This window comes from Epinephelus lanceolatus, chromosome 11 (genome assembly GCF_041903045.1).
Source record: "Epinephelus lanceolatus isolate andai-2023 chromosome 11, ASM4190304v1, whole genome shotgun sequence".
Classification (NCBI taxonomy): Eukaryota; Metazoa; Chordata; class Actinopteri; order Perciformes; family Serranidae; genus Epinephelus; species Epinephelus lanceolatus.
Window position 1 is genome coordinate 18,793,061 of NC_135744.1, and position 18,264 is coordinate 18,811,324.

Here is an 18,264-nt window from a genome sequence, read left to right on the forward strand (position 1 = left end):
CCAAACTATCGTACACTTTTATTTCCCCAATATTCTTGAGTGCTGCTGGGACAGAATATATATGACAGAATGTCTCTGCGGGACTTAGATAAGAAGGAGCTGGAGATAAGTGAGAGAAAACCATCACCAGATATGATAGCAATCTGGTATCCACATTAGTTACCCTGCTATGACAACTGTGCTCATCGGCTGTGCTATTAGATGTTTTTTTCTGTTAAACAATCTTATACAGATGGTATCATGCCCACCATTGTTTTTTTTTTGTATCAAGGAGAGTGGTAATAAAGCGTGGGAAGCACTGAAAGTGAGATTATCATTCAAGTCCTATGGGGAGATTTAAGGTTGAGAAAGCTGCTCGATCCTTTGGGATGAGATGAAAGACACAAAGCTTATGTCGCAGGGCCTTGGAGACTGCACAAAACAAGCACAAAACTCGTGTTATACATTATATTGGTAATTAGTTGAAAGTGCTTGCATAATTAGAATATCTATTCTGGATCACATCAGTTTGATCTGGGATGTTTCCTGTGTTTTTTTTCATGTGAGGAACAGATGCTTCTTTGGATTTAGAACAGAGTGGACAGTGGAGTTATTGAATGAACAAACACTTTACGTTGCATAAGTGTGGACTCAAGTCACATGACTTAATTTGATCACTTTAAACTCAAATGGGCAAAATCAGAAAAGACTTGTGACTTGTCTTGGACTTCAGTTGGACTTGAGCCTTTAGACTTGAAAATACTTCCACAAGCCCAAAGATTAAAAAGTGCGTCATAAATCAGTTCATTTGTATATATGTAACGCTATTCATTCCCAGCAAGTCGACACTTAATGCCCCAGATTAGAGTTCTCAATTGGCCAAAAAAGATTATTACGTTAACCGAAGTCATGTGAGTTGAAGCCGGAACCCGGCCCGTCTGAGATCATCGCATAAAATACTGAGCCTTAGCCCGATCAAGCCCGACCCCCCAAAAAGCACTAGTCGGCTTCTAATGCCCGGAACACACTGGCTGTGTAGCGCACAAGCCATGCACGTCTCCAGCGGAAAATGGACTCAACACTTAATTTCCCCACCAGAGAAGCTCCTTGCTCTGGCTGGGAGACACTTTTTAATATTTACTTTCAAGACTTTTTTCCCCCCACAGCCCAAGCCCTACCCAACCGGGCCAACCAGCCCACATTTTCGACCCAAACCCGGTCCGACCTGTCTGGCTTTTCGGGACCCCTTCGGCTTGGCCTGAGATTGAGAACTACTGCAGATGAATTACATAGTTTGAACCCATTTGACAGCGTCCCATCAAGTTGTAGGAGATAATCATGAAGTACTAACACTGCGTTACCTAATGAAGTTCGAAAAAATTCTACCAAAGTCAATTACATTGCGTGGTGATCAAAAAATCAATTGGAGTATGCAAACATGCTGGTCAAAAATAACAAATAGAGGAGCAACAACTTCCAACTTCATCGAGGCTAATATTAACATAGTTCGTGGGCTAATGCTTAGCTAACGTTAGTTTAAGAGCTAAGTGACTTTTTAACAAACTTGTTAAACGGGTATTGCCTGAAACAACCACTGACCATTCCAAACGAACTGAACTATCCGTAGAAAGGGGACCAGGGTTCGTTTAAAGTGGACCAAATAGTGCCAGTGTGAATGCGTCCTTACTTGTGACTTGCAAAACAATGACTTGGTGCATCCTGGTAGAAATGGTTGAAGAGAATGTTACCTTTTAAGTGTCATCATTTCATCCTCTGCAAGTTTTGTTGGTGAAGGAACCTCCAACTAAATAACATGGAACAAATTAATCCCCTCACATGTTGCTTTACAGTATTTTCACTCTCCAGGCTGCCACACCTTCATGACTCCATCAACGTTTCAGGAGCAGCCAGCTCTTTTATGCCTCAAGCACCTGCTGTCATCACCACCTTTATAGCCTGAATTTCCCTGCTCTCACTGACGGTACTGCCAATAAGATGTGTCATTTATGATTTTAAATTATTGTATAATTCTGGGAAAGAAAGGCACAGATTATTGTGCAGCTCTGATTTATATTTACAACCCTGTATTCATTGCTTATTTATAGAAATTACACAGCAGCAATGACTCAATAAGACCAAAAGTTTGGAATAACAGAGACATTTTGTAATGCTGGGATTACATGGCGAAAGCTGGCTTATTACTAGAAAAAACTGCTAAATAAAAGTAGCACTTTAGGGGAGCGTAATTAGTCATTAATGAATCACAGGATAACAGAATGAATTATAGGCTAGCTGGCCAACCAGTTGCCATTCATTTCTAAAAAAGAAACTACCATGACTAAAGACAGCTTACATTGCGTTATAATTAGGAGGCATTGCACAATGATGGGACAAGAACTTGCTAAAAACTCATTAAAGCTACAGTGCTCACACTTGGAATTAGAGGAAGTAATATTCTGGCTGAGAGTTTGCCCTGGGGTAAAAACGGATGGGAAGTTCTGTCTGCTGAATTTAGTTCAAATTCACTGATTATATAAAACAGAACAAAACAGAATACTTGAACCAAGAAAATAAATACATCAGTGATAGTGATGGAATACTTTGTTAAACTATTTTGTATGTACAGTACAATTATTGATATTTATAAGGATTTTATTCATTGTTGAAATGAGCTATAAGTGTCAGCTCTAATAGCACTGACTGTTACAAGTATTTGCATGCACAGCCTACAGAGGAAAACTGTACCCGCTGGTAACGCCAGTACAACTGGACACAGAGGCCCTCTAAAATCAGTTTGTCTTAAGCTTAGAAAACTGATTTTATTTGGTTTATTTCTCCAACAGATTGCAGCTGTAATTGAAGCCCTTTTGGTTTGGCCCAACACCAGCTTGGATGCTGGTCGTATGAGATCAGAGGTTTAGCTCTCAGCTGAATAATGTTTTGCAATATTTTGAGAAAAATGATAACTGAGCTCATTCCAGAGCAAAAAAACATTCTTTTTAATGATATATAACTCTCTGGTTTGAGTAAGACATTATTTAGGAGGGAATGCTGCAGCCAAAACCTGCTAAATAAATACATTTATCAATGGATTACTTACTGAATGGGCCTGCCGGGCACAGGCCCAGGGGCCCAAAGTGTCAGAGGCCTCCTTGGCCTTGAATTACAAAATGTCACTAGAAGAGACATGTATCGAACGAGAAGAGACTCAAAAAGACCACAAGGAGATTCAAAACGACTATGAAGAGATGCAAAATAGCTGCAAAGAGACTCAACAAATACAAAAGGGGGCAAGACAACACACAAAAGGACTACAAAGAGACACAAAATGACTGAAGAGATGCAAAGCAACAAAGAGGAGACTCAAATGACAACAAAGAGACACACACAAAGAGATTCAGAACAACCACAAAGAGACACAAAAACACAGAGAGATACGTAGTGACTACAAAGAGACACAAAATAACTAAAAAGAGACAATATGACTAAAGAGATGCAAAGCAACGATGAGGAGACTCAAAATGACTACAAATATACTCAAAATGACCATGAAGAGACTCAAAATGACTTCAAGACACAAAATAAAAACAAAGAGATGCTCAGAAACTACAGAGAGATTCAAAACAACCAAAAAGAGACACAAAAACACAGATGTGTAGTGACTACAAAGAAACACAAAATGACCACAAAGAGACTCAATATGACCACAAAGAGACATAAAATGACTACTAAGAGACTCAAAATGACTACAAAGAGACACAATATGACTGAAGGGATGCAAAGCAACAACAAAGAGACTCAAAATGACCACAAAGAGACTCAACATGACTACAAAGAAACAGAAAATGACCACAAAGAGACAGAAAATGACCACAAAGAGACTTAACATGACTACAAAGAGACACAATATGACTGAAGAGATGCAAAGCAACAATGAAGAGACTCAAAATGACTACAAGACACAAAATAAAAACAAAGAGAAGCCCAGCAACTAGAGAGAGATACAAAACAACCACAAAGAGACACAAAAACACAGAGAGATGTGTAGTGACTACAAAGAGACACAAAGTGACTACAAAGAGATACACAGCAACTACAAAGAGACAAAAACAACAACAAAAAGAGGCCAGACAACTATAAAAATCTGTGTCTTGCTCTTGTGTCTGAGAAGTGGTGGGGCCCTCTGCATGGCTGTGCCCAGGGGCCCCACTGTCTTATAATACGCCCATGCTGAAGACAACCATGCACCCTGCCAAAGTGTCCTTGAGCAACATGCTCATTGTGTGGTTGCTTTTATGAGGTAGAGGCAAGAAAAAAAACATGTTAAGAAAAACAAAGGAGTTTTGTATCTTGTAAACTTGTCAAGCTTGACAGGCTAGAAATAAGAATATGGTGGAGTTGTAACCTCAAAAACAAACTATATTGATTATTTTTTCTTCATTATATTATATGTAAAGTAAATAACATTGTTTTCTATATGTATTTTTATAATTTTCAATCTTGCCCCTGTATTTTAGTTGGACTGTATTTGATTGTTTTTATTGCAAGGTTTTGAAGCATACTGATACATCTTTTTCTTTAAAATGCCATCAAACATATTTTATTCATTTTTGTGTTGAACTCAGTTTGTCCACATGATTTAATTACCTCTTACATTTTCTCCAGTATCGTGCATTTCTTTTATATCTGTGGTTCTGCACTAATAACTGTGTGATTTTACTGCTGTCTTTATCTCACGGAAGCCACGCCGTGTGAAACTGAGGTCAAATGAATGTATCTGATTGAAATAAACCAAAACAAAGGGCGCATCAATGCACCCTGGTTGCACATTTCAATTGCAGGTGCAACATCACATGCGCTAGGTGGTGCACTGTGTAAGTGAGCAAGTTTATGTGGTTTGATCATTGGTAACAAAATCTGTTGCTCAGTAGCGCCACTTGCGCTGGCCTAGCGGCAATACCTATCAGTCTTGTGTTATTACAGCCCTCATGACCACGACAGTGTCAAAGCAGCCGCACTATAAGGCGGAAGTTACTGTCAGGACTGTCAAAATAAAACGCGCACCACTTCAGAATCGGAATCAGCCTGAAAAAGGTTTATTACCAAGTAGGTTTTCAGTTACAGTGAATTTGCTTTTGTGTTTGGTGCATATATTAAACAAATTAAGAGGAAACAAAAAATAAAGTCTAAGCACTGCAGTAGTCAGGAAGCATAAATATAAGACAGAAAAATGAAAACATGAAAAGTTATTATTCAAAATACTCAAAGACAGCAAATATGTATAATGTAGTTGTTTTTAAAATTAGAAAGTTATACAGTTTTTTGCAAAATGGGCAAAAGTACTGATGTACAAAAGTTCACTGTGTAGCAATATTACATTATTAGTTATAATATTATGCAAAATATACAATAGAAATATGAAAAGACATTGTGAAAAATACCATAATAAAGTATAATATAGCTGTTTTAGAATTAGAAAGCGGTACATTTTTTTGCAGAATATGCATATTTAAATGCAAAAGCTCACAGTACAACATCATTATATTATCAGTCATAATATTAAACAAAAATTGTAATAAAAATATAAAAAATATTATAGCAAATATAATGTAGTTTTAAAATGGAAAGCTGTGCAGTTTTTTCAAGGATGTACCAAAAATATTCATGTGCAAAAGCTCATCTTATTAGTCATAATATAAAAGAAATTACCATAAAAATGTAAAAATGTATCATAAAAACACTATAAATTACATGTGTATAATGAAGCTATTTTTGAATGTGAAAGCTGAGTTTTTTGCAGAATGTGCAGAAATGTTCATTGTAGAACATTATTATAAGTCATATAATATTATAAGTGATAACATCAAACAAAAATTAGAATAAAAGTATAATATGTGTGTGATTGATGTGTAAAAGTTCAATGGTAACATTGTTATGAGTTATAATATTAAAATCATTGTACCCTTTTACTTTCCCGGAAGTGCTGCCTGCTCTGTGACGTGTGTCTGTCTGCCTTCGGCTGCCTTGACAAAGCTTTGACCACGAATGAGCCAATAGGCTGTGGAAGGCAGAGTTGTCCCTGTGGCCGCCATTAAAGAAAGGAATCCATGAATTCAAATGGAAACCAACAGGAACCGAGGCTGAAATAATGACCGAAATAATCGTTAAAATATAGGCCGACGCCACATTTCGCGAGGTTTTTACAGGATGTGTTTCGTTTTTAGACTAAATTGTGCGATGGAGGAGTGAGACAGGACGTCTTTATTTTTTTAAGCAGAGACCGTTTTAGGGCTAAGGGGGAGGGGGAGAGTTGCTTCTTTGCTCTCCTTTTCTTTTTGTTTTATGAACATTTTTCGCCTCCTCTCACCAGCTCTCACTGTGTGCTCCTGAGATGTCGACCTAGCGACCACACAGTCCTCTTTTATCCGCTTTTAGCTGCGGCTGCGGGGGGAAACTGCAATCGGAAGGTTGTTGAATTAACTATCCTCCAGCCAAATGTTACAAAAAATATTTCTCGCTGATTAAGCCTGCACATCTCTGAAAACACAACCTTTTCGCCAATTGTTCTTTATTTCCCGGGAAGTGAAACGATGGAGAGTTGGACCTCGCAGTGAAGAAGGATGAGTTCTTGTTATGTACCAAACGGGGCCAGCTTGGAGGATTGCCATTCCAATCTATTCTGTCTGGTAAGAGATTTAAAACTAAAGGAAAGCAGCCATTTTTAACTAGCTGAACGGGGGCTAAGCTAACGTTAGCCACACAGGCATCAGTTGATAGGAGCTTAGCTAGGCTTACGGCCCTGTCGAGCTGACATCATTTTAGGGGCAACAAGGTGTCCCAGTTCGCTAATGTTGTCTTGTTTTAACACTTTGCCACCTACTTGTCACAACCTGTCTTTTATAATTACCTTTCTGCCACATTTCAAATTCCCCCATCCGCAAACCCAAACACTCAAGGTTAACGCCACTCGCTTGTTTAAGCTTCATTTACTACACACAACATATCTGTCGCCTGTTAGCACTGAAATATACATGTTGTGCATTTTACTGCCAAAAACTTGTGTTTCCCAGCGAGTTGACTTTCTCCCTTTCGCCTCCAACACCTTGTTTATTATTAACTTGCTATCTTGGTCCGCGTTGCATTTCCACTATGTTTTATCAACTAAACACCTCATGCACTTGAGTTTTGTTAACTTCTACACTGTGAAATAATGTGTTTTTGCACAACTCCTGCAGGGATTAATATGCTTAAATGCACGCCCCTTATGTTTGCCTAGAAAGCTTTTTTTGTGTTTGTGGTGACAGTATTTGTTTAATTATTTATGTAATATGTCATCATGTTGTTTGTCAGTGGCTTAATCTCCTTGGACTTCATTTTCTAGTATTCACACCACCGAGGGCACAGGCCCCAGGCTGATTATATAATCCCTGGCATGCATTCCTGGGCATTACAAACATTAGGTGACCGCATATCTAAGCTGCACTTTCTATTACCATAAACTACACTACAAATGGGGGGGCTTGTTAATGCATGCTGTATCTCTTTAGTGGCATCATGTTGTCAGTGGTGGCCAGTTGACATTACCCTAAATAGTTGTGGTCGTGCTCCCACCCACTTGGACTTCACGGGTATTCTAAATTTTAAATCCCCTGTGAGGTAGATTGTGCAGCGAGCGTGCACCGTGAAGCATATGTAAAGGTGTTGCTTGAGTGTACAGTTCCTCCTCTGGCCTGTATAAGCAAGAACATGGTCTGAATGTGTTGTTGTTGTTGCAGTTAATTGGCTTGTCAGCAGGCTTAACTACTCCTTGACTTGTAGGTGAGTGTAATGCCGCCTCCATGAGCTCTTCTGATTTGAACATGCTACTTCCACAGTAGCCAATTTCTAAAATACAAGGCGGTGCAGTGCCAGAGATTTAAAGCCACAAAGTGCACTCAAAGTTGATTTTATTTGTCGATGCATGCAAAAAATTAAAAGTTAAAAAGTGAGAGTAGAAATGCATCAATAGCAATGTTGAAAATGTGGTATAATTACAACATAGTGAAATACTACACTGCTTTTGCCACAAATTGACACCGCTTCCAAACTGTCCACCCCCCTAAAGGTAACATTTCATTGCAGAAAATCCCCACTCTCTCAATACTACTTAGCTGGGTCGATTGTGTGCAGCTGAACTCGTAATTACAATGTTTACGACAGCACTTGAAGGCAGCGCTGGCTACAGTGGACAGGCGAGGTAGAGGCTGGTAGTTGTGGTGCTGTGCCTGTCTGGCTGACATTTTCCTGCACACTGAGACTAAGCATAACACCACTGCTGTTATGACTCACTCGCTGAACAGACTCCACTTTGTGGTTTTATGGTGAAAGAATGCGAATACATTGTGGTACTTTTTTCCCTCGTCGTTTTTCAGTGGATAGTCTTCTCTGGAGTATGATACTACTTGTTGCTTACTTTTTTTTTGCATTTTAAAGCAGGCTTATTGGAATTAACTTGAATTCAGTGTAACTGTGTCTGTGCTATTATGCACGTGTGTAGCTGGGTTTTCATTAAAGTTGTAGTTTGAGCTTTCGTACATTTTAAAAAAGCACTTAACAAAAGCAGCCTGTTTGGTGATAGCATCAACACGAAGTTAACAAGAGCTGTGTGTAAAATGAAACTGATATAATTTGCATTCTCCTCAACCAACACTGCAGAACACACACTTGTTAGTTTCATGTTTGCCCATGACAGACAGGAAAAGAGACTTTGTAGAAGAGGAGCATCTGCGACATGATTTGAGCAGCCTCACCTGTTGCTTGTCTCATATCTTGAAAGGCAGGAAGACAGCTGTTTGAACACAGTGTTCCCTACTGAGACCCAGAACCCTAAAGTGGCCAGAGGGAAGGTGAGCAGCTGGCAAAATCAGGGGTTGTAACCCCCCCCAAGTACGTGTCACCTCAGGAAAACTTCCTGCCTGTATCCAGTGGCTTTGGCCTGAGATTCCCTCCTCGGGCAGCAGTGTGGTTTTTGGCTTTGGCATATGAAAGATAAAACTTCTCATGACCCGCAAGCAGTTGCTCGCAAACTTGAGCGTTTAGTAAGACACAGGCAGGTGGAAAAACTTGTAGATTCAGAGCAGGCACACTTGTGCACACAGCCTGGAAAGCATGAATGTTGGAAGGAAATACAGAGATATCTGTGGCACGCTCTGTTTTTGCACACAGGCTGCTACTAATTTATTTTGAAAGGACAGACAGAACAACTGCAGAAGGCACATTTATCCTTGATAGAGCAGTCTGCCTCTTGGATATAGTTGATGAGGAGTGGAGTACTGACGTGTTCAGTCTTTGACAGAGGGGCTATTCAGTTCTGCCCCATCAGGCTCAGGAATATGTAAGGACACAAGTTATTATTTTGTCTGTAGTTCACTGTTTGGCTGAGTACACAGTAATGAATTGTGTGTAAAATCTGGGACAAACAGTGTGACTTAATGTGTCTACACTGGAATATTTTATGTCTTTATTAATGCTTTAAAAAAATGCAGTTTAACACCAGTTTAATTCCTAAGTAATAGCTTAGCTGCATTGATGCAACGAGGGACATTGTTTATTGAAGTAGTCTCTTCAGAGACCTCTGAAATCATATTTTAAGCTATGCTATGAAGGATTTCCCTAAAAACAACAACAATGCATACACTCGTACAGAAGTAATTCCTCTCAGTCATCACCTATGACCTACTAGAAGAGTGTGACGGAGTATTTTTCTGCAATGCCTCTGCCTTCTGCCTGTATTTTCTGTGTTTAGGATGTTTATGGGTGTGTACTCCCACAGCACTCAGGTGAGGTCAGGGCTTTATAAAAAGGTAGCAGCCAGGTGCCAAATCGTAAGGAGCAGGCATCCAAGAGAAGCAGCGCAGAAAAAAAACCCGCAAATACAACGAAGTGAAATGCCAAACGAGTGAATCAGGGGTTGGAATTTACTTTCACTTTAGCTGGCGGGCGTGTTGACAAACAGTAACCTACTATCCTGCAAGGTTTGCCTTGAAAGGTTTTACAGTATTCAACAAAAGGATCAGCTGATGTTTACTGGGATGAAGTTGGAGAAGATGCATTGTGTTGCTGGAGTTAATTGCAGGGCAGATGTTTGCAATCTGTCTTTTGTTTTTCTGTTTCAAATGATGCCATCGAGCAGTGCGACACAAACCGTAACAAATCATCTTTGTGTCCAGTTGATAATGTGCAAACACAAAGACAAATGTTTAGTGTTTCAACAGGGATGTTTGGTGTTACTCTGTTGTTTGTAGAATCCTAGATTACATAGACACATTTTCAGTCTTCGTCATTAGTTACATCCAGTATGAATCAGCAGTGCAAGTACTTGGCTTATTTCCTATGTAGACAAACAGATTCAGCTTTAAGTGTTGCAGGAAGAGACCTGTTGGATTCAGACATTTTTGTGTAATTCTCCTAATTAAGCACAGCAGGTTTAGACGTGTCATTAAAATGAACTCATCCAGCAACAGAGCCACTTTAGATGCTCGCTTTTCTCAAACGTGTAATCATACTGTATATTTGGTATGACTACCAACTGACCAGAACCACGCAAGAGTCAGTGAAGCCACTTAAAAACTTTATGGAGTTTCAGTTTGGGTCCAGTTGAAGGCCACCTTCTCGCCACATCCACACAGCTCAGCGTCTCCCTGGATGTGTGAGGGCTGGAGGTAAATCCTGTTGGCCTTTTGCTCTCCGAGCAGTGCAGGAGAGATCAGACCACTCTGAATGGAGGTGAGCACTTTTCAGCTCCACACTGTAGCTGGTCAACATCATGTCAGGGTCTTTTCCTGGCTCAAAATGAGGTGGAGGTGCACTCGTGTCCATGTGTGCAGTGACTTAACTCGCGCAAGCAAACTCTCTTTAACAAATATTGAAGGAGTTTTAATAGTTATCTGTGAAGAGATATATGATGTGGGTAAAGTTACTGAATATTTTTGTAGTATCTCTTTTTTGGTGTTGCACTTTGTAGGTGGTCCTTGTGCACTCGTCTCACAGCTGGCTGCACATAGAGAGTAAAGTTATTTGTCCATATTGATGAAAATCAGATTGTAGATAGGGTTGACCCGAATCTTTGGATTACAGGAGTATCTGGTGCGAATAATGACCCTTTTACAAGTATCATGCGATTAAAAAGTGTCAGTTCCCGTACTTGTGATGAAGGAAAACCCTTTTTTGGGTTGTTATGTTCAATCTCTTTATCTTGTGAAATCTCTTAATTCTTCAGAAGCTCCATCCTGAGGCTGTTATGTAAACATTTTTCTAATAAATACACCAACTTCTGATTAACATTTCCCATGCACGTTCCACCCACTTCCTGTTTAAACCCCGCCCGCTCCACGTACAGATATGGATGCAGATAATGTTGTACTCGCTCATCCCAGTTGTAAAGAGACATTGCTTGTGTTTTAACAACTTTTGCATTGTTGATTCAGGAAGTTTATATCTGTGAATATCTTTCCAACTATACTGAACTGCATAGAGCTGCGTTCACAAACACCGACTGCTGTTCGTAACAGAATTTGAACGGCAGGAAAAAGAACCCAGATAAAGACCACATCGGCTTTCTTTCACATTTATAAGGCTGGTACTGACTTTGCTGCTGTCCAGCCAAAAACAGACTGCTCTTTTCTTCCTCTCTGGCAGTTTTGGCAACACCTTTACCAGTGCACTGTGCTTATTACGATACAGCGCCACCCAGTCAGTGTAATGTCGCAATTGCAGTCACAAATGACAGAATTCCGCTAGTGCAACATTTGTTAGAAAAGTGTTTTCCATGAAGTCACACATCAGAGTTTTGTTGAGAGGTGGAGGCGGGATGAAATTAGCCGGGGGCGGATGCGTTGCAGTTTTCTGTGTAGGAAAAACCCTGCATATATTGCGTAAATTGCAACGGCAACAAATGTTTGCAGCACCTTCTTCTAATCTTCAGCAACTGTTGATCAAACTGTGTGTTTTACATCTGATAGTTATTGTCACTGACAGTTCTTAGTTGTTATAATAATGTAATTTCAACCCATTGTCAAGAAGAGAATACTGACGACATCAGCGATTTAAATGTATCTTTGAAATAACTGTATTGAATTGGATGCATCTGCAGGGTAATGATCATAAAGAGCTGAAGTGTCTGTGGCGGTTTATTGATGTAGCATCTGTTATGTTAGATATTGAGGATGGAGATGTATATAGACTAAACACAATACACACACAATAAGTCATTAAGTGCCGCGCATAATTGCTTGTTGACAGTAACGCACACCATTTACTGTTTCTTGTGTACCACTGTTGCTGCATTGAAGGATTGTTTTGTGCTGTATTATATATTCTATAGGAAATACAATGTATTCAGTTGCCTGCTTGGCAGAGAAACTGCAGCATAGATGCAAACACCGTGATGGTGACAGAAAGAGTCGCAAAAAAGGTGACGAGTAGAACTGTAATATAAGATGAAGAGTCTAACCTTCTGCTCTTGTGGGCTGTTGTATTTCATTCACACATTCACAGCGCAGCAGCAGCAGCATTAATCAGTATTTTAGCTGTGACTGCGACTACAGGAGCTGTAGCTCAGAAATGAACCAGGTCAGAGTTTCTGTGCCCGCACAAGATGTGGTCAGTTGGTTCAAGTTGCCCTGTGTGTACAGATGTACCACATTAACTGTAGTCGATAACAAGAAGCATGCCAGTGCTTTCTCTGCGTGCCATTTAAAAAGTCACCTGATATGAGGCTGACTGTTAATTAAACTGTTTAACCTTCTCATGACCACATTTGCACAGAGTTGCTTGTTGGCTTGAATTTGAAGAATGCCTTATGACTCTTTGTTGCATTATAAATACTCTGTGCATAGTTTAAAGATGTCAGAAAGTCTGTAACAATCAAATATTTCTACTGCAATTTTCATTTGACAGAGTGGAGGTGGGCGCCACATCCTCTATCGTGATGTTTTATATCACAGTAACGCTATGTATCACAATACAGTGATTGTTCTGTAAATTCAGTGAAGAAATAGTTAAAAATAACCACACTGTATTTCATCACATTTGTTTATGTTCTTCTTTATTTGGAACTTTATTAACAACAAATAAACAGCTGCCTCAGATGAGGCAACACTTGAGAAATAAGACTCAAAGCAACAAAACTAAAAAAAGAATTTATAAAGAAAGTTTTATGGTTCCCGGGAACAGTAATTTCAGAAGATAATGACAGCACTTAATCGTTAATCTGATACCTGCTGAGAATATTTTTTGCTGTTTACACATGTCGTTATGTAGGTTAATATTGCTTCTCCTCAGTTTACTACACTGCACATCACTTGGGACTGTTGGGAGCTAGCTAGTGGCGCCCATCATTTGGCGATTGCTGCTGGTAACGCAATCCTGACCCAACAGTGTTGGAGACGAAACATTGTGCTGACCCTCCGGTATCCTCCCAGGTCGCCCGTGTGAGCACCGGCATAAGTTTGAGCCACGAACCCCCTTTAGCATCACTGTCACCTCTGTTAGCACCATTAGCAGTGTCAGCATGGAAAGCCGCTCACTCACAGGAGCTACCTATGTGGAGACCAGAGGGTGACCACCATGTTTCTGCAGCAATGCTGTCTCGCCACCAGGACAGCACACCAGCGTTTTTGCAAATTAGCAGTGCCACTGATTAGCTCCCACCTGATCCGGCTAATGCGCAGCGCAGAGCGGCCAAGGCTAACGTTAGCTAACTAGTGGAAACCAGAGGGTCGGCTGCAGGCCTTATGTTAACGCAACTAGCAAGCTGTCCGTCAGCAAAGCAGACAGAAAATGAAATAAAAGGCAAGACATTCATATCACCAGACATTGCAATTTCACCACCTCTAAATGGAGAGTGCTTTGAAATGTGGCGCTAAAGCTCACTGAGTCAATGGAGCACCCGACTACAAGGAAAGGCGTCTTAAATCTCGTGGCATTTTGCTTTTGTCTTAAAAATTAATTGGTTAGATTGCGTTTAATGGTTGTCCGGCAATCAAAAACAAAATTAACCAAAACTGACTGTGATACAAGTTTCTGTTTTTTCAACTTCACTCTCCTCCATGTCTGCCCAAATCAGGGGACCTTGCAAGGCAGCTGTATTCACAAGATCACGCGCGAATCAAGCCCTGATTTGCTCCATAGCTTGCCTCAAATAGCTCCCGCGGTAGTAACGGTATTTCCAAACCTATTCCAATGGACGTGTCGTACAGTATATCCCATCATATCACCCAACCATGTGACAGACTAATCAATTAATGGTCTAATTGTCTCAGAGCAGATTGTAACTGCATACTGTCTGTACTCAGGTTTGATGGTTCAAGATTAGATAGACAGCAGTTTGCATTGCACTGCTTCCTTTTGTTCCTGTAAATACATCGTTTACATGGAAGAGGATACAGTAAGAAGTGTTTAGGCTGAGAGGCCTCTTAACCGTCTCTCTATATATATATGTGAAAGGGTTTTTAATATGACTTGATCTTGATGCAAATACAAGACAATGCACTCTGCCTCGACAATAACAAAATGTCAAGAAATTATGTTGTAACTGTATCCACTCTAGTTCACTGCTGCATTAGATCTGGCCTCTAAGAGCACTGACAATGTGCATCTCCCTTATATTAAGTGGTCCTTGGTTACAGTTAGGTCAGTTAAGAGCTAACGTTAAAACATGAAGTGGATTTTTAAGGGCAAAGCAAGTACATTTGGATATTATAAAAAGCATGTATTAAAACATGGATGCAAATGAGTGATATAAATACAACTTGAGGTGATGGATTTGGCTACAAAAGAGTAGCAGGAGTTCCCGAAATACTTATTTGAATAAGAGTCATGTTATTCAAAGCGAGGTTTCAGTCCCCTGTCACCAGTTTGATGCCTGGCTGTCTGTGTGCAGCACATAATCACGTCTAAAAGTGTGAAACCAATATCTATGAGGAGGAGAGGCCCATAATAAAATCTGTGGGGCACTTACGAACAAAACCTTTTACATGATGGAGCACACAGTACCACTGGGGGACTGGCCACGGTCAGTAAGATGACGGGGGTGTTCGCTTGCTAATTGCCTATCTGTACCGCTTGTGATCTGGTTTCACAGTTAACCGTTGTCCCCGCCCTCCCTTTGCATTGTGTGCACAGATGTTTCCTAGCGAGATGCAGGTGTAGTGTACTGCTTCTCACACTCCAGCAGCAGGAAGGAGCAGCCTAACTGCTGCAGCTCTGTTGTTACACACAGACCCAGCTCTGCTGTCTGCACCTTGGAGCTTTGTCCTCAGCGTGTGTTGCGGCTTTTGAATTCCTTAGGTTGTGCATCAGAGATTATGATGTTTTGATCATGCTTCCTGGCAACTGCTGCGTTAAGTTATGATGACACGTCAGGCTTTTGTGCGCGTTTTTCTTTAAAGTTAGTGGTGGAGAACAATTAAACACATGCTTTCTGTTTACTGATGATGCATACAGTGTGCACTTCATAATTGTGGAATAATAAACTGGCCTGTATGCTGCTGTGGTGTTAGGACTGTTGCTGTAAAAGAATTTACCCTGCAGTGATTGAGGGTGGTTGAACAGCGTGATATGCGGTATTATCGTCACTTGTTGTTGCTTTTGCTATTTTGCTATTTATCCTGATTTCAGTGCTTTGTGAAAAAGCTTTATTGGTGGGCCATTATTAGGTACAGAGTGCTGCAGGGAAGACCAACCTGAAAGTTAGCTGCCCTGATTTTGTTCAGCAAGATCATCTTCGCAAATGAACACCACTTTTATGTTTTTTTAAGCATAAATGCTACCACCAGAACCAAAAGGTTAATGTTAGGCCATAAACAAACTACACTGCAGTTGCATGACTCGTACATTGCCACCACAGTAAAGCTGTGTTCTGCGTGATGACGCTCTGTAGTCTCATTTAGCCGCTTAAGCAACTTCCTTTTTTTAGACACATAAAAGCTTCAAAAATAGATTATTGGTATATTCACTGACCTTTTTTATGTTGCACAACTTTGTTTCTGGCATCATTCAAAAACTCATTCAAAATTTCTGAGATGAGGGAACTGGGAGTGCATAAATGCTTACTAATTTCCAGGTTTTAGGACTCATTCCTGCAGTGCTCTATATTGTTTCTTCTTAAATGACAAAGATGACGTTGTTTTAAAAGAAATAAAATAGTTTTCATAGTTAAATGCAGAACACAGAGGGGCAATGAGGTGCAATAAGCGGTGAAGTGATATTTCAGCGAAAACTTTGGGTGTGTCAATACAGAATAGCTGCGAAAGTAAAAATGTCGGCACAAGTCAGAGAACCTGCTCTGGATGAAGGGAAAGCTGAAGCACATAGGGAGAGAGGATGGACTCACTGTTCTGTGTTGGTTTAATTTTAATTTCCCCTCCATTGTTGTTATTGTTAAAAACCTAGGTTAATTAATGATTTGCCCATCAGTGTGTGCTTACTACTGCTCACTAACTTGTTGTGATCCAGCTCTGCTCCAGCTGACACAACCCAACGACTGTTTTGACAGTCCCCAACCCACCCTCAACCACCACCACCACCACCACCATCACAACTAACACCACAAATCTCCCAGCTTATTCCCAGCCAGGCGAAAGACCACTGCCTCACCACAGCCACGAGTAATCACTTGTTCAGGCTCAGCACCTCTGCACTTGAGTTAAGATATCCCTGAATTGTAATGGATTAATTGGTTGAATATACAGAGGGACAGCTTGCCAAGTCAGCCTGAACGGAATAGGACTAAACGGCATGAAAATGAACAGCCTATGTTCGCACAGATTACTTGAAATGTCTACAAGGATAGATAGAGGACCAAGATTGCCAGCGGAAATGGGGATGAGCGCCTAAGACGTCGTGTGTGCGTTCTGTGGTAGTTAGTGTGTGTCTGCGTGCATGTGTTTAGGTAGACATGGGTAGTCTGTCAGCGCTTGGATGATAAGCAGCAGTGCTAGCTAGCACTGGAGCGTAATGTTCCTGCTTTAACACTTAATAACCCCGCCAGTGATTTACTGCCTATGAGGCTTTTTCCTGTGTGTTTTGTTCTCTCCATAAAAGCCAGACAGCGTTTATAGAAAGGCAAAGCAAACCCCACTCACCAATAATGAGGGTTAAGGTGGTAAGACCACATTTACCAGCATTCGTTTTTTCTTATTTGTGTTTCGAACATGTTGTTCATGGTGATATTGAAAGCACCTGAAGCACAAGTACACAGTTCTTCACAGAAACAAACACAGATACAAAGTATCTCAGATTTAAAGGGCAATTTCCCTCTTTTTATCAACACACAATGGTGCTCTTTTTTCTCATAATCTATTGTGTATCTCTCTATCTTTCAATCTTCCCATTTTCTCTCAGTTTTTTGTTCTTTTTTCCCAGTTTTGACAGCCCGGGTGTGTTGTTGTCAGAAGTAGTTGGTGGGTGAACTGCCCCATAAAAGAGGATTAATACCTCCTCTTTACACTGTGCTCAGCACATGTTTACTCCGAGGTGCTGAGTGGATCCTGAAGCAGCGACTCTGCACACTGACAGTCTCTTTCTCCCCCTCTCTCCCCCTCCCTTGTCTTGCAGGCTGACTTGACAGGGATCAAATGGAAGAGGTTTGTGTGGCAGGGTCCCACCTCTGCGCCCATCCTCTTCCCAGTGACAGAGGAGGACCCCATCCTATGCAGCTTCAGCCGCTGCCTGAAGGCCGACGTGCTAAGCGTATGGCGGCGCAGTCAGCGGCAGGGGCGGAGGGAGCTCTGGCTCTTCTGGTGGGGGGACGACCCCAACTTCGCTGATCTCATCCACCACGAGCTTGCAGGTGAGGACCCTTCGGCATACACATAAGGGCATGACATTTGGAAAAAGCAGTGCATGTTTTATTAAGCTGCGCAGGTACATCATCTTTATGCAGCTTTCTTACTACTTGGAGGTCAGAGGTCGGGGTCAGTTGCTGAACAACACCCAGGGTGCTTGTAGGGATTCAGTGATTGAGTTCAAGGGAACAAGGAGAGTGCTCCTCGACACAGAGCTGGTTCTTTTAGTTGAGGAGCAGTAACTTTACCCTGCTGCTGCATGATAGTTAGGGCTGTACCGAATAGTTTTAAGCTTCGAAACTTGAGACAGAAAGTTGACATTCGAATGCTGCTGTTTTGCAAGTCTTTATTCGTTCAGTTCAAACTTGGCATTTCCGACTCATTTGATCCAAACATTTCCAGTAACTCTAGAGCGTTTTAAAGTCAATAATTATTGAAAAAAGATAGATATAATTATTTC

At 40.8% G+C, this 18,264-nt stretch overlaps 1 protein-coding gene across 1 annotated transcript in view; it reads left to right on the forward strand.

Moving 5' to 3' along the window:
* Nucleotides 1–6,309: 6,309 nt before the first annotated feature.
* Nucleotides 6,310–18,264, forward strand: part of med13a (mediator complex subunit 13a) — a 114,798-nt gene continuing 102,843 nt past the window's right edge. The window contains exons 1-3 of the mRNA XM_033641938.2: nucleotides 6,310–6,446; nucleotides 6,563–6,665; nucleotides 17,575–17,809. Of these exons, the coding sequence (XP_033497829.1) occupies nucleotides 6,600–6,665; nucleotides 17,575–17,809 (301 nt within the window). The 5' untranslated portion in view covers nucleotides 6,310–6,446; nucleotides 6,563–6,599. The remainder of the gene's footprint in view (nucleotides 6,447–6,562; nucleotides 6,666–17,574; nucleotides 17,810–18,264) is intronic.